Genomic DNA, 16928 nt, shown 5'->3' with positions numbered 1-16928 from the left:
CCTGAAAAATTAACACGATTTACATGTAGATAAGATGATAAGTACTTTAGGGCTGAACCAATAACGCCTAATGAGTTGAGTGAGCATACAAAAGTGGGCTGATCCAGTGTCGAAAGATGGACAGATCTGGAGAATAAGGACGGATGGTTATGATTAGCAGATGGTATGAAGTTTGGTACAGGCGCAAGCCCTTACTCTAGAGGGAAGAGTGCAAAACCTTATCTAGATGGTGTTGGTTGATGGAGAGATGCAGAAAGTGGGTAGTTGAAGCACTGTGGGTAGGTTCCAGATATCATGATTGAGAGGAGAAGGAAAGTACATGAAAACATTTCAGGAGAAAGCAAATGATTTGTGAGCTAAGCCCGTCTGTGGGAGCATGAGGGATTAGACAGTTTAGTTAAAGGGATAAGCTCTGCATGTTATGCAGTGATGACATGCATTCTCTTGTTATCAATTTTGTCATTCCTGATGTTGCAGACATGCTATGAATGTCTTAGATGATGTCATATGTGATGGAATATATGGGGTAATTAGCAGTGCGTGACAGAAGCCCAAGCTATAGTTACTCTAGGGCATGAGTTTTGTTAGTTTAAAATATTATGTTTTAAGCCACATATTTACCTGCATATAACTTTACAATAACCTTTGTTTTTTTCAGTGAATTTCGAAGTTTTTTTTTTACAAAAAGTAAGATAACATTACAATTCCTAAATATAACGTCACTTTAACCTTTGTTTTTCTTCAGTGAATGTCTAGGGATTTTTCATGTGAAGTATTATTTTATTACCATAAATAAAGCCAACTGCCATGCCCTGCACCCAACTCCCTCCAGGCATCAACCTCCCACTGCGCACTGCTGGCATGAGGTTGGCCACCTCTTCATTGGTGCCGACTAAAGCTGCTGATTTCTTTTTTTTTAATATTGGAGAGGGGTTGCCTGTTCCCTACTCCCAAGCCTTTAAGACCCAGGGGAGCCCAAACTTTATGGCCATTTTATTTAATTAAGGGGAGGTGGAGCACAACTTCCTCCCCAAACATCTACCAGGGCCTTAATTGTATTTAAGGGGAGGTTGTCCCTCCTCGAGCTAATAGTATTTGTATTGGTTATTTGTAGAGCGCAACTATCGCTCCGGAAGGAGCATCCTGGCGCTAATAAAACAGAGTGCATACAATTGCGAGTTTTGAGTTAAATGGCTGTCATTACGTACTCTTCTGGAAGATTGAAGATCCAGGTTTTCAGATGTTTCCTGAACTGTTTTTCCTGAGTAAGCAATCTAAGGTGTCTGGGCATTGCATTCCAGGCCTTGGAAGATAAGAAGGCCAGGGTCTTACCCCCCTTAGTTTTGAGGTTGAATTTGGTCAGTTTAATGAGGTTTTCTCCTGCTGATCGTAATGTCCTAGTTGGAATGTAATGGGGGAAACGCTTAATGAGATACTTCGGGCCGGCGCCATTGAAAGCTCAAAAAGCAACAATCAGGATTTTAAATAAGATCCTCTTGTTGAGGGGCAGCCAATGTAAAGTTTTTAAGGCAGTTGACGCTGAGGATTTTCTTGGCAATTTGAGGACCAATCTGGCTGCCGCGTGTTGTACACTTTGGAGTTTTTTTTGTGTGGTTTTCTTAACGCCAGCCATCAGGCCATTGCAGTAACCCAAGCGTGCGAGGATTAGAGCTACAGTGACGGCTTTTCGTGAGTCGATGGGCAGGAAGTCAAAGAGTTTCTTTAAGGTTTTAATGATGCTAAAGCAACTTCCTGCAACATTCCTCACGTGTTGGTCAAATGAAAGCTCGGTGTCGAATAAGACCCCTAAGTTTCTTGCTGATGCCACAGTTTGTGGGGGAGCGGGAAAGTCTTCGGGCCACCATTTATTGGGACAGAAATATTGGGACTTTCCCATAGGAAGAATCTCTGTTTTACTGATATTACATTTAAGATGGTTTTTATCCATCCAGAGAAACACATCCTTCAAACAGTTCTTAAGGTTTTGTTCAGCATTGGTAGAGTTCTTCTCTAGAGGGACAATGAGCTGAGTATCATCGGCATACGATGTTACAAGTATGCCGTATGATTCAATGACAGAAATGAGAGGAACCATGTAAATATTGAACAGAAGTGGGCTCAAAATAGAGCCCTGAGGAACTCCTGATAAAACCTTTTTTTCCTTAGAAAGGAAAGGGCCTAAAGCGATTGTTTGTGATCTCTCTGTCAAAAAAGAGATAATCCATGACAATACTACCCCCGAGATTCCGATATCTCTAAGTCTCCCTATTAGTATAGTGTGGGAGATGGTGTCGAACGCCGCTGTGAGGTCTAATAGGATTAGAACGGCGTTCTTTCCTTGGTCCTGCAAGATTTTTATGGAGTCAGAAAGTTCAATCAGGGCTGTTTCTGTGGAATGGCTAGGTCTAAACCCGATTGTTGAGGATGCAGGATATTGTTGGTCTCCATGTACCTTTTTAGTTCTTTATGTACCATTTGTTCTGTAATCTAGCCCAGAACTGGGAGAAGTGATATTGGACGTAAGTTGGTCAACTCTGTGGGGGGTTTGTTAGGTTTTTTCATCAATGGTTTTACGACTGCCTGTTTCCATTGGCGAGGGACTATGCCTGTATTAAGAGAGGTATTTACAATCTTGTTTATCAAAGGATTGACCACTTCGATTGCCTGATGGAGAATACGTGGGGGGCACGAGTCAGAAGGGGCACCTGATTTGCAGGCAAGAATTACTTCCCTGGTGAGGTCGAGTGATACTGGTGTGAAGGTGTTAAGATTGTCAGTTGCATTTACTCCTTGGTAAAAGGGGGTCGAGGGCTGGTTGATTTTAAGAATTGGGAAGTCTTTTTGTATAAGGTCAATCTTTTTCACGAAGAAGTCTGCAATTTGATTGCAAAGCTCTAAGGAGGGTGGAATTTCCGGCTGTAATGTTTTTGGATGCGTAAAAGTCTTTACAATGGAAAATAATGTTTTTTGTTTTGCTTCCCTTATAGCATTAGTGTAGTAATCCTTCTTAGCAATTTTGATAGAGGCTAGATATATTTTCCTCTGTTGTAAGTAAAGGATTCTGTGGGCAGGGTCGTAGGTTTTACGCCAATTGCGTTCGCCTTTCTTACATGATAAGTGGAGCACTGCTAGTTCAGGTGTAAACCAGGGGGCATTCATCTTCCTTCTTTTTTCCTTTTTGCGGGGATGTTTTGGTGGAACATGTTGTGTGATCTCTTGCTGCATCCAGTTATGGAAGTTTATTGAATCTAGTTCTGCATTGTCGGACAAGTTGGGAGTCTGAGTCTGTATTGCGGGTCGGAGTTTAAAACTATCTTCGACCTTAGTCAAGTTTATACTATTTACTGCCTGTTGATTCAATTTCAGTGAATTAGGGGGGCGTGTTATTTTGATGTTAAAGGGTATCAGGCTATGATCCGTCCAAATTTGTGGAATGGGAGTGTGAACGTTCAAGAGGGGAAAGTTCGTGCATATCCCATCTAGGATATGACTTGCTTGATGTGTCTGTTTAGTTATCTTTTGCTGTAAATTGAAGATCTCCAGGATTTGGTGGAAATTAAGCACCTGGGTGTCTATTTTGGATTGCAGATGTCGCTCAGTGATTCTAAAAACTTAGTTGTGGATCCCTGGTGGGCGGTAAATTAGACCTCCTGAAAAGGAGGTGGTGTCGTTTAATTTGATGGAGAACCCAATCCCCTCTGAACCCTGGAGCGGGTCTAAGTTAAAGGTGTGACATTTTATATGATTTCTCAACACCAGAGCAAGACCTCCTCCTCTCCCCTTCGTTCTATCCTGCCTAACAATAGTATAGCCGTCTGGTAGGGCTATTGCTAGGTCTGGGTTACTGCTGTTCGTAAGCCATGTCTCAGTTATGAGAAGGCAGTCCAGATCTTGCTCCAGAATAAGGTCATTAATGTCCTGACTATGGGCACCCAGGGAACGTGCATTTATCAGTCCACCTTTAAAAGTTAAAATGTCGGTATATGTGGTGGTAGGCGGGACTATAATCTCAACAACAGGGGACTCAAGGGAGGACCACTTGCAATGTTTACAGGAAAAAGGTCCCTCAATCTTAGTCATAATCATGGTACAGGCACAATAATTTGTATTATTGACCCCATTAGGGACCCCATTTACTAGGGCCTAAACAGATATTAAAAGGGAATTGATAAGCAGCGGGAGCCGGCAATTCTCCCGACCGGAAGGAGCAGTGAGTTATGCTAGTCCCTCCAGGCAGTAGCAATACTTCGAACTGTTTCCCTGGCTGCATCAGTGCGAGCAAGGTAGATCAAAAATCTGCTCCCCACTGGTGGGAGCATTTTCAAAGCTCCCTCTCGCTGGGAGCAGACTGCGTTTGGTCGCTTGGCGGAAAATTAAAAAATGCTCCCAAGAAGCGGGAGGAAACACAGGTTTCCCTGCCCACACCGGTGCAGGCAGGGAAACCGCTATATCTTGTGGCGGACTTGTTTCACCGCCCGGTGTGGCGGAGCTATCTCTTGTTGCCTTCCTGCATGGTTTAAATGATGGTCTAAACTAGTTCAGTAAGATATGGCTTAAATAGATAATGTTCTCAGAACTTTAGTTTGAAGAGAGTGTTTTCGCAAAGGCTGTATCGTAGACAACGTTCTTTTTTATCCTTTATATTAATCGTCTAGAATCAGTTTTATTTGAATAAGGGATGGACCTGCCAATCGTAGGTGGCCGCTCGCTGCCTGCCTTTTTATATGCAGATGATGCAGTCCTAGTCACACGTATGGCCAAGGGTTTGCAGCGACTCCTTGAGCTTTTTGTTAGTCTCATGAATGGTCTCGACCACACAACATACTATTCCAAATACCATGTAATGGTGGTTGCCCATAAAACACCAGATTTAAAAAATGTATGGTTAAGGGTCAACTTATCAGCAGGGTCTAGCATTTTACTTATCTGGGTATCATACCAGATTCTGATTTTACTTGGCAACCATTGCTCTCTAAAAAGATCATGACTTTTGAAAGGGCCATTCATAGTATTAATGAATTCTCAAGAGGCTTGGGCATGAACATTTTAAGGCAATGCTCAATGTTTATGCCAAATGTATCCCCTTAGCAAGTTTTGGATGTGAAATTTTGGGATACATGCCCATTGCAATGCTCTAGGTAGTTGAAAATATGTTCATGAGAGGTATTTTAAATGTCCCACAAGGTATTCCTAGTGTGATTGTTCATGAAGAATTGGCAAAGGGAAGTATATCATATTTTATTCGTCTCTCTGGTTCGCCCTCTGGCTGAAGGACGCACTAAATCTTAGTAAACCAATAGTGTTAACTGAATGGGCCTGGACAACATATCCCGAAATACGTGACTACTAAATTGTAGAAAAAAAATCTCACAAACCTGGACAGACATGAACTTTTTTCTGATCCTGATCACATAGTGAAGGGAGATCTTGCTGAAGCAGGTCTTTTACTCTAGTGTGGCAGCGGAACGAGAGGCATCTGCTTTGACCAAGCGCTCTATGCGCCAATTTATCATGGTAAAATCAGTAAGCGGGATAGAACCGTATTTTGTTTTTTACGTTCAAAGAATATTAATTAATTTTGCAGGCAGATGTATAGTGGTAAAAGAAAAACATGCACAGACAGAAAGGGGAATTACATTGATGGGAAGGGGAAAAGACTATGCACAAAGTGAGGCATAATTTGGTTGTGTATTTGATACATTTGATTGATTACATTTCCAGCAATATGTTACATTTCATCATTACCTTCCTGTGGATAAGACATTGGGTTCTATATTTGATACATCACATTTCTCTGCTACTGAATACTGTAAAGAGGAATTATACATGAATGTTATCTTATACGAAGATTACATTTCAAGCAAAGTGTTACATTCATAGTCTTCCCTTATATAAAACATTCTGACATTAACAGGTAGAAGAATAAGACTTCTTACAAGTAGGTAACAAGAAAATTCTTTATGAGCCCTGGTGTACGAATCAGATGTGCACATGTGTGAGTAAAGGAAGTGTATGTCTCATGTGGGTGTGGAAAGATGGCTCAGAGAGTGACCTTGAGGAGTGGTAACCTTTTGGTGGATGTAGTGTAGTAATCTGCTTGTTAAGTCTTACATCTTCCCTGTCCTTGCTCTCTGCCTGATGCTCAGACAATATAATGTCATTTGGAACTTTAGGAATGTTTGTTCTGGTGAGAGAGCAGTTGGAGACGATGGGCTGAGCAGCCAGGAGGCTGCTCCTGGTGGGGCGTATATTGGAACCTATTAAGCTGTAACTAGATGAATAAACTACCAACTACACGAACTGTCTACAAGACTTCTTTGACTACTACACGTAGTTTATATTTGCCATACAATGAGATCTCTTAGCATTCATGGAGGTTTGTGTGGAAAAGCACTATCATCCAGTTCCCTCCATATTGAACAACGAGGGGTTCTCCACAGTGACATCTGTAATGCAATGTTATCGGTACCTCTAAGAAAAGTCCGACATTCTTGCCACACGTGGAATGAGACCGCTCTGAAGTTTTTCCAGTCGTTTAGTACTAATTAACATGCTAGAGTGAGCATTAGAGCTAGTAAAAGGCGGTTGTTATTATTATTGATTTGGGGGTCGAAAGGCCCTATGATCTAGGAGAACTCTTTTGTTGGTAGAATGTCACAGATGTGCCGAATACATTCTTTGATTTTATTCCAATATTCTTGGAGAGGGGGGCATTCAAATAAAATGTGTGCTAGGGAACCCTCCTGTCTGTAGCAGCACCAGTAATTTGTGTCTTGTTTGAGACCTACTTTAAATAGTCTTGCAGGAGTCCAGTATGTCCTATTTATAAGCATATATTTAGTTTGTGATAGAATAGGCGAGATTTTGTGAGTAAAGGGAGATTTGTTGATATTTGCCAAGTCAAAGTTTATATCACTTTTGTTTGATTCTTCCCATTTACGCTGATTGCAAGAGAGCTTTATTTTGGTTCGGAAGTAGAATTTTGTATATACTTGATACCAAGTGGACTACTTTAAGTAGGCGGTTCATAAGGGTAATGATGGGAAGAGTGTCAGTCGAGAGATTCTTTTTGGCGAGTTTTACTTTAAGTTGCAAGAATTTATAAAAATCGATATTCATTAGATTAAACCTCTTTTGTAGCGAAGAGTATGTTGGCGGAGAGTTACCTTCGAAGATATCTTGTACGAGATTGTGTTATGCCACAGAGATGATAAGTGTGACTGATGTAGTTTAGTCTCCATTTGTGAGTCAAGGGTCATGAGAGCTCTTTTGGTGTGATGTATGATGTTTCTAGAATGTGGTAGATGGAGTGTATACATTGTGGCTAGTGCAGCAAGAGGGGTGTTCTGTATGAGTGATTTTTCAATGGCCACCCAGGGAGGAGCATAAGTTGGGTTTTCAATAAACGAATTGGTGTCCTGCTTACATAAGAAGGCTGTTTGATAATTCCTGAAAATAGGAAAAGAGAGGCCCCCTTTTCCCTTGGCCAACTTTAGTTTTTTCATGGAGATTCTAGGTTTTTTGCCCTGCCACAGGAATTTACTGAAAGTCTTGTCAACCTTTTTTAAGAATTCCTCTGTTAGGGCCATGGGTAGCATGCTAATAAGATCATTTACAAGCGGAGTGCGCATCATTTTTAGAGTCTCAGCTCTACCCCACCACAATAAAAACTTAGGGGTCCAAGTATCTAAAAGAGTGTACATTTTTGGGACAGTATTCTTTCATTTGTATGTAGGGATGCGATTAGATCATTGGTGAACTGAGGCCTACATATTTGATAGTATCCTGTTGCCAAGTGAGACCTGAGGAGCCCAGGATGCTTTTATCGCAACAGCAGCTGTCGAGTTTTACCTCAGATTTGTCTTTATTGAGGGAGTATCCCAACACTTCCGAAAATGTGTTTATGTTGTTCATCAGGGTTGGAATGGCTGTAGGGGCATTTCAGTGATAATTAGCACGTTGTCTGCGTATGCAGCTAGTTTGAAGTTTGTGTTACGGAATGAGAAACCCGCAATGTCTTCGTTTTCTCTGATGTATTGGAGGAAGGGTTCCAATGCTAAGAGAAAGAGGGGGGGGTGAAAGAGGGCAGCCTTGCCTTTTCCCTTGTTTTAGGTTAAATGCAGAGGAGACTACGTATTTTAACTTGGGCATGTCCAGTCATCATCGCAGATTGCTGTCCTACTTTAGGTTAGATTTGCTCCAATATTTAATGTTCTGTAAGGGGGTGGCATATAAAGGAATCGGAACTGCTAGTATGTCCCGGTAACAATATCTCCATCACCGACAACCTGCATATTGTGATGATCTATCCCAGGTTTAACACCTTACCCGATCAATATATTCGTCCACTGCTTTTTACCATGAAGACAGATGAGACCCTCTCCTTTATTTTTACAATTCTTGCCTACACACAATGTGTGTGTTTTCTTTTGTCACTTTTTTCATCTGGAATATTACATTTGTGAGAAGTATGTTCATTTGGATTTCATATTTTCTCATTAATTGTTTCTATAATTCCGTAACCTTTTTTAGGAGTCTTAAGTCTGTTTTATGAAATGTTTTTGCACTTACACTAAGTTTTGCTCCCTGTGAGGATGTCTATAAGTTAGAGTTTGTAGAACTAAAAGCCTTTCGTGCATGCACCGTAATCGCCGCATTATTCGGGATGCACCTTGTTTTTATATGAAGACTCAGACTCTTTTTCGTGATTGTTTTTTCATTTCTTTGTGTATCTTTATGATTTTATGAAAGACATCGAATAAAGTTATACTACCATAGCAGCTGCTGAATTGTAAGTCAGAGGCAGGTCGCAAAGTAGGTCAGCTGCAGCTTAAACAAGGAAAACAAAAACTGGGTTTTCTTTCCTCTGATACGTTTGTCTAAAATGAACAGTGATTATTAGAAAGGAGATATGTATAAGAAAATGTTTACTTTTTCAACACTATAGATCATTACAGGAAATACTCCTTCTGCGTGTCTCTATATCTTCTGAACAGCTGCATTTTTTATCTGACTTACATTAAACTAATTTTAATATCTTTTTGCAACAAATTTCTAACTGCTTTTAACATTTACCCATGTTTTTCAGTGAGTTTTGCAAAACAGAGTCCACTTTATTCTTCATGTCGGCAAACTTACTATCTCGTTTACCTGAAGAGCAAGACTCCATGGATTTTAAGCAGTTTGAAGAACTGTTGCGTGACCTGTGTTGTTCAGAATAAAATACCTTCCTTCCACTCTACATTAAAGGGATATTACAAGTGAGCTTGGAGTTCACTGACCTTAACATAGCAGTGTATGGTCTAGAGTTACATGTATGTCATAGTTAAAATGCAAAACTTTATTAAAAAAAAAAGAAAATTCCTCGTTAGTATAAGCTGTGTAAACCATAATTCAACTCCTCACCCTGAGCGGCTGATGCCCTGACACAGCATTACCGAGGAACCTTGTGGTTGGGTTACAGCTCAGACGTTGGGGCTTGTGTCATAAAACTAGTGATGTCTGTTCATAGCAGATAAGGAAAGAAGTTATGTGATTTAAGAAAAATGGTGTCTTATGAAGTCAACGAAAAACAGTCTTTTCACTACTTAGAAGACTACGCCACTGCTAAAAATAATAAAAAAGGAGTATGTAGCAGCTTCAGCAGTTAGTGGAACCTTAGGAGCACTGAATGAAATCGAACATGAAGCGGAAGACGTCCAAGACTCCAGTCATTTTGATTAGGAGAAACGTTACCTCGCTCATACTGTGCCACAGGTCGTCGCTCTTGGTGGACCCATAGCTGTGATCGTGAAGGTAGGTCCTTATGCCCTCTGTGAACACTTCCTCCGACAGAAGGTTCTGCAGCATCAGCAAAATAGAAGACCCCTAATGAAAACAAAAATGCAGATTAAGTTCAAAGCTACAATCTTTGAACCTTAAACCACCAATGATTCTGTACAATGTAGGTCAAGCGATGCGTCACATGAACGCAACTCAGCAAATGGTAAACAAAAATGTGAAAAATAAGGTCATTGACAAATTAAAAGGAACAACGTCTATTTCAGGTAACCATTATCACTGCCCGTTAAAGTGACAATGGTGAAAAATAGACTCTAGGTCATAACCTTATTTCAGGACTGTGAATTCATAGTTATTGAACACTCTTTCAACAGCCAGTAATTTAACAATTGGTTTCAAAATGTAATGCTGGCCACCGATGAAAAGTACAGACAGCACATCGATAACTTTCCTGAGGACACAACCGAGTTGTGCTTTCCAAAGAATGCACAATGATTTTCAGTGAGTAAAAAACCAATGACTATGTCAAGCTGCCTGCAGGGATGAAAGACACAAGCAATCAATCTTCATTAGATTTAAAACAAACAGTAACAGTAAGTATGTGGGTGATTCCGTTTATATAGCACGTTCAATGCACTCTGGTAGATCTATGCTCTGCTTCTACAGAGGTAGAATTGTGTATGTATGCAAGCCTCTTTGTGTCTGCCTATGCTGCGCCTTTAATGTTTGTGAAAGAAGCTTGCAATGCAGTTTCCCAGATAGAACTTGTTCCACAACACTGTCAAAGAATTGCTGCTGCCCATGCTCTATTATCAGAGTGTAATGCTAGGTGGTAATATATCATTGTGCTTGAAGGAATCTTGCAATGATGCAGTTTATGTACACCAGTGCTGTGTGTGAAGGAGGCCTTCAATGCAACTCACCAAATGACACCTGTTCTCCAAGTTGGATTTAGCCCTGCTGCTCTTCCTCTGCCTGTGCTCTGTACACATGGAGAGGCTGCACTGCTGCAGCGTGAGGGAAATCTTGCAATGCTGCCAGTGTTCTCTATGTGAAGGTAGCTTGCTGAATATTATACTTTTGACCACAGGGGGAACACAACCAGTGGTTTTAAAATACGATGATGGGACAAGAAATCACCGGGATATATAGTATGATTATACTAGCTCTGTTCTTTTGTGTTCCCAATTTAGTTCATGTTCTCCTACATTATTGGGAGCCCTTTCCACACGTGACTAAAAGGGCCAGGATCTAGTTAGATCGGCTCGTGTTTTTTGTGGCATACCAACCGAAAACGGTGGGGCCATAAGAGGTACTGGGAGTGACATCAGTCCTGAAGAAGACTGGGGTGACCTGTGCAGGCACAGTAAGTCGGTCGAAACATGTTGACACTCGCAGTACCAGGAGGGGTGTTTTGAGAAACCTCCCTTTCTGTTCTAGACACTACCCATCCTTTTTTCTTCTTTTTTAATCCTGGTAGAGGAACCTTATAATAAAGTTTGGTTTGGTATCCTCAAACCATTTTTTAATCACATCCTTATTAACTGCACTTTATGTTGCATCACTAGTTCCAGTCACTTGGTGATATGCACTGTTCCATCACTTTGTATGTTATGTGTTGAGTTCTGTGGTCTTACGTTGTGTGTTTTTTGTGTATTTTTATTATTTTTTCCCCTCCCTTATGCTCCGCCCTGAGTGTGGCTACGCCAGGGCGTATTGTAAGCAGGCCCAATGATGAAGCATGGCACATACTTCGGTATGTGAGTGAGGGCAGTTTTTTAAAACAGATGAGTTTTTTCTGTTCTGTTATATGTGTTGTGTTGTGCTGTGCGCTCCACCCCTTATAGTGTGTTTAGCTTGCTGGCTGCTACCTTTGTCATGTTACGCAGATTTGTAGAGCGCATAATCACCTGGGAGGGTGAGGAGGTCTCTTGTTGAGATGCCCTTGCTGAAACAGACTGCTTTTTAAAGCTAACTGTCCATAACATTGGTAGCTAACTAGAAAAAATTGTTCAGTGGGATAAGCAACAAGTCAAAGAGTTGTCAAAGTGCAAAAATGGAGATGGCTTTAGAAGGACGAGCGTTTTTAAATGCTAGCAGTTTACATAAATGTGCTGTTTCACAGACTGTAAAAAAGAGCCAACCTATTCAGTCCCCAGAGTTAGTGCTATGAACAAACATTTAAAATCTTGACCATCTGCTCGGAAACGTCTTGTATATGCCATACACCATTTTTATTCACAGTCAACTTTCAAACTATACTTCATGTACTTTTGACTAAAAGTCTATTGCCAGTTTTATATCCTCTACCAATATTCCTTTGAGAAATTACGTTTGGAGAGTGTAAAATTCAAAATCTTGATAGAATACCCTAAGACATCAAGCTTATTTTGAATGCACAAGTCACAAATTAACACTGTACAGCTTCATTTGCTATAAGTCCACAAGAATACCTTGTATTTCTTGGTACACAGAATATTGCAATTAAGTTTAGGTACAGGACAGGACCAAAACTTGTATCTCAACTCGATATCTGGCTTCTGGGCAAGAAACATTACCTTTGACGTAGATGGATTCCCCAAACAGTAACAGGTCCTTCATTATTCTACTCACAAGGTAGCTAGCCCATTTAGAACTCCAGTCAGCTCTATATATTCCAAGCTTTAGCAGTCCAGTTATGCTCCCTTTCAAGACCCTCATAAGGAAAGTGCAGGTGTAAAAAGCAGACCGCCTAGAATTTAGCTATGTGTTCTATAATAATGTGTCCTAGACCAGCGACAAAGAAAGTCCAATTGGAATAACGAAACATAATTGTAAAGCAGCGTAAGGTGTAGCAAGCTTCAACAAGTAGTCTAGTACCACAGACACAAGTATGAAAGATTATGGTCTCTTTATCTCGATGCTGCAAAAGCACTGGCGATTTATAGGCGGATCCTCGGACCAACTAGCTTAGCATGCCCTAAGGGTACAAAACCGATATGAAAACTAGAAAAGAGGTTTGTGGTGTAAATGGGAAACAACACATCTTAATTAAAATATGGGGCACTCTGAAAAAGAAACTTCTCACTTAAGTGCTATAAAAATTGCACATTTTGATGATTGTGCTAGCTTTCCGTGGCCACTTGAAACTAAGAATCCGAGCTCCAGTTTACACAAACAAACAGTGTACATGAAGGTTAAGTCTGAAGTCACGTGCTCAGAAGCAGATGTTCTTAAAAATGTATAGATGCCATTTGGATTCACCTTCAGATAGGAAAGGACGTCAAACATTTCTTCAATCTGCTCGGGCGTCTGTACATCTGAGGAGATTGGGTGGGAAGAATTCAATGTATCTTTCATCATGGCTTTGAACCGCACGTCCAAGAAATCATCATCCTGAGGAGCGTGAACAAGAACATGATCTTATACCACAAGTCCAACAATACAGTATATGAGAAGTATGAGGTATACAAAGAAGTACTTTTTGAAGTACCGCCCACATGTCGACCGCAATAACTATACCAAGCTGGTACATAGTTTGCTTCATCCTATGAAAATAAATGTTAGTGCAGACATAATTGACATGGATTGAATTTTGAATTTTTATTACATTTGCATAGTTACTTAAAACCATGCAATACGAATTTCAAAGACAATAAAATCATAATTAAATATTAATTACACATGTGCAAAATTCATGTATCGTAAAAGCTTACAACAGTTTAGTTTAGTTTTTAGGTCTCGCCTGTCAATGCGCATGCGCATTGAGCTTGCGAGAATATAGGGGCTTAAACAGAGGTTAACCAAACTGGCGATTTCATCCAGTGCCCGTGAAAAGCAAGCTCCATGCGCAAGCGCATTGACATAAAGCGCGTGCACATCAAAGCCAGCCATCTGTTCCCCAGCTCCTCCCTCCTCCCCTAATTATTCACGGCCGGCCGGCCGTACTTTCACTTTCACGGCCGCCAGGCCGTGTCTCGCGTTTTAATTTAACTTTTTTTTTTTTAAACTTGTTTTAACTTGTCTTTTATTTGCAGCAAGGCGCTCCCCAACTTTGCAGCCCTGTTCCATATTATTTGATCAACAAGTCTCGTTGTAGAAAAACATCCAAAACAGAGAATTCTTTATGCACATTGCCCCTATTTTATCAACATGTCTCGTTGTAGAAAAACATCCAAAACAGAGAATTCTTTATGAACATTGCCCCCTAACTCCTATTTGTTTTAATTTGCTGATGAAAGTAAATTCGTCGTTGGGGATGTTTCCTAGCGTCTCGGTCTTGTTTTTTTTTGCTTTCCTCCTCCCTCCTCGTGTTCGGAGCCCTCTCCAACCTGGAAGCACAAACGCAGCTGTGAATTTCTCACAGAGGAGAGCCAACGCTGAGACTTCGCACTGCAAATCCACTGCCCCTACAGCACTCACACATTGCCTGCCTCTGTTTACTTTGGCGGCGCCAGCGGCATTTTCAGATCATTAACCCTTTCCCCCTCTACCGATCCTTTCAACAATGAGCATTGCAATGCGCTCCCGCCCCGCCCCCCCACAGCAATGCCAAGAGCTTGTTTTAATTTAATGCCCTTTAGTGACTGTGGTAGTTCAGCTTGTGTCCTTCTAGTTGCTGCAGAATGTATTTTAACCATGAATTTATAATGGTCTATTTTTGGTAATGGATTTTAGGGAACGTTTTGCAAAGATTTGTATTAATCATACCACAAACTTGATAAAACATACATGCTTTCTAAACGTACCGACCCCCGCAAAAACAAAAGTGCACGGTTGCTCATTGAAATTCATAGTTGCACATGCATATGATATGCCTGGTAGTTCCTGAAAGGTTTGGGCATGCAGGTGTGTAACCGCTTCTATGTTTGAGTGCGCAGTACTTTTTAGTGCACCAGAATGCCCGAACGTCATTTAAGGTGTAGCAGCTGTTTCCCTTTGCGTGCTAATGGTACTTTAAAACCCTTTGGTTTTGTGATTCCTTCTCCAGGCACTTCTATCAATCCTTGTGGCAGCAAGTAGAAGGCTGTCAATCAAGGTGGTAAAAAAAAATGTATGTATGCTGTAATGTATTTGGAGTCAACTCACAGGCCACGCCCCCTCCCGCCCTCCCGCCCTCCCGCCCTTTCAATCGTTCAAAAGCGCTGATTACGAGCGCTCTGCTTCAACGATCATCTCCTGAGGCGGAAAGCCGGGAGAAGCTTTTCTCTGTGTAGTTTAATCCTGAAATTGTACTTTATTTTAATCTTTGCTAAATTTGCACATTCAAGGGACGTGCAGCGGAGTTAGCGCTGTCACGTGACCCACTTCCTCTGGGCTCTGACCGCCTCGCACAGGCTGTTGGCCACGCCCACTCACAGGCCACGCCCCCTCCCGCCCTCCCTGTTCCCCATATCAATGTGCTACCATAGGACGCGCAGCGGACGAGCGCAGCGGGCGCGCCGTTTGCGCGCCGAAGGCGCGCCAAAGGCAAGCCCGTCCGCGCCCGTCAGCGACAGCTCAGCGCCAAGCGCCATAACCCCTGGCCATTTTTGTCCCAACCAATACCCCAGGAGGATATACAGCCGCAATCATCTTATGAGCTGGAACCATATGGGAGGAGTAGAATGCAGATGCATATTTCCGGGTAAAAATATGCCTGATACGTCCAAGGTATGCCCTACATGTCATGCTTGCCTACCTGCTTTCTTATGGACACCTATTAAGGATCTAAATACCCCCTACCATATAAATAACGTTAGAGAAGAAAACACAATTAATTGCCTTCTCATTAATGCCAGATCTCTGGTTAAACACAGTTCTTAATGTGCTGACCTGATCTTAGAAAAAAATGCTAAAATCATATTTATCACTGAGACCTGGACTGATGCGGCTTCGGGGCCAGACCTAGTTATTGCCACCCCACCGGGTTACTGTTGTCGGGTCCATGACAGACCCGGTCAAAGGGGAGGTGGGATAGCCATCATCTATCACGCCTCGATCCAAGGCACCTTTCAGACATTGACCTCCCAGTCAATGGTTGTATTAGGATTTAAACTCACCATTTCTAACCATAATACTTTCCAAGGTTGTCTCTTATACAGACCTCCTGGTCCCAAAGCCCTATTTCTCGAAGAAATTGGCACCTACTTGGAAGAAGCCCTCTGTGCCAAATCATTCACTATGCTTGGTGATTTTAACTTTCACTTAGAGGAAAATTCAGACCCTCAGACGGCAATTCTGGTTGATACCATGCTGACAGCAGGACTAACTCAGACATACACTAGATGGGATTTTCTCAAATAACCCTGACCTCCATTTTAACCACGCGGAGCCTTTAGCATGGACAGATCACTCAGCGGTTCTTTTTAAAATTCAACCGCCCGAGTCAGTGAGAGCAAGGAAGGATAGGAAACCTGCCAAGCTCTATATGCCATGGAAGGAATTGGATGGTAAAGCATTGGAGGATTGTCTTGTAGCCTCTACCTTTACCCCATCGATTGATCTTAACGAGGCTACTGAAAGATACACTACCTGGATAAAAGATGCATGCACATCTCTAATCAAGCCCAAACTATCTCGCCCGACACGCACAGTACCATCAGCTCCCTGGTTTACCTTGGAATTAAGAGACTACAAGGTGTCTTGCAAAAAACTCGAACGCCAATGGCGCACTGAATACTCACAGGCAGATAAACAAAAACTCAAAACTAGCCAAAAGATATATAAAGAAATGATCAAAAAAGCAAAAAGTGTATATTTCTCGGCCAGAATTGAGGGAGCTAAGAACTCCTCCAAAGAACTTTTTCAGACTGTGACCACTTTGTCCACTCCGAAATTTGTCACTATCCCTCCCAGTCTGGAGCTCTGCGAGACTCTCGCCAAGTTCTTTCTTAATAAAGTGGAGCAAATCTTCACAGCCCTTGAACCGTATGTGGGGCTCACTCTTGCCGAGGGATCACATATGACCACGCAAAACCCACATAATTTGGAACTCATGGAGTTTCGGCCAGTAACAGCAGAAGTAGTAAAAAAGCTTCTACTGAGAACCAAATCTGGTTCCCCCAGAGATCCCTGCCCAGTCTCAGTGACTCATCTGGCAGCCGCCCCTATATCCGCTCTGCTAGCAGACCTGTTTAATAAAATGTTCAAAGAGGGAGCATATCCACAATGTTGGAAACAAGTCTCAA

At 41.7% G+C, this 16928-nt stretch overlaps 1 protein-coding gene across 1 annotated transcript in view; it reads right to left on the bottom strand.

Annotated features, from left to right (window-relative positions):
- Nucleotides 1-16928, bottom strand: part of LNPEP (leucyl and cystinyl aminopeptidase) — a 297916-nt gene that overhangs the window by 88698 nt on the left and 192290 nt on the right. The window contains exons 8-9 of the mRNA XM_078675434.1: nt 13024-13155; nt 9736-9867 (exon numbers count right to left, since the gene is read on the bottom strand). Coding sequence (XP_078531560.1) covers nt 9736-9867; nt 13024-13155 — 264 coding nt within the window. The remainder of the gene's footprint in view (nt 1-9735; nt 9868-13023; nt 13156-16928) is intronic.

This window comes from Lissotriton helveticus, chromosome 2_1 (assembly GCF_964261635.1).
Source record: "Lissotriton helveticus chromosome 2_1, aLisHel1.1, whole genome shotgun sequence".
Lineage (NCBI taxonomy): Eukaryota > Metazoa > Chordata > Amphibia > Caudata > Salamandridae > Lissotriton > Lissotriton helveticus.
Note: the sequence above shows the minus strand (reverse complement) of the source record. Positions and strands in the feature narration are given on the sequence as shown.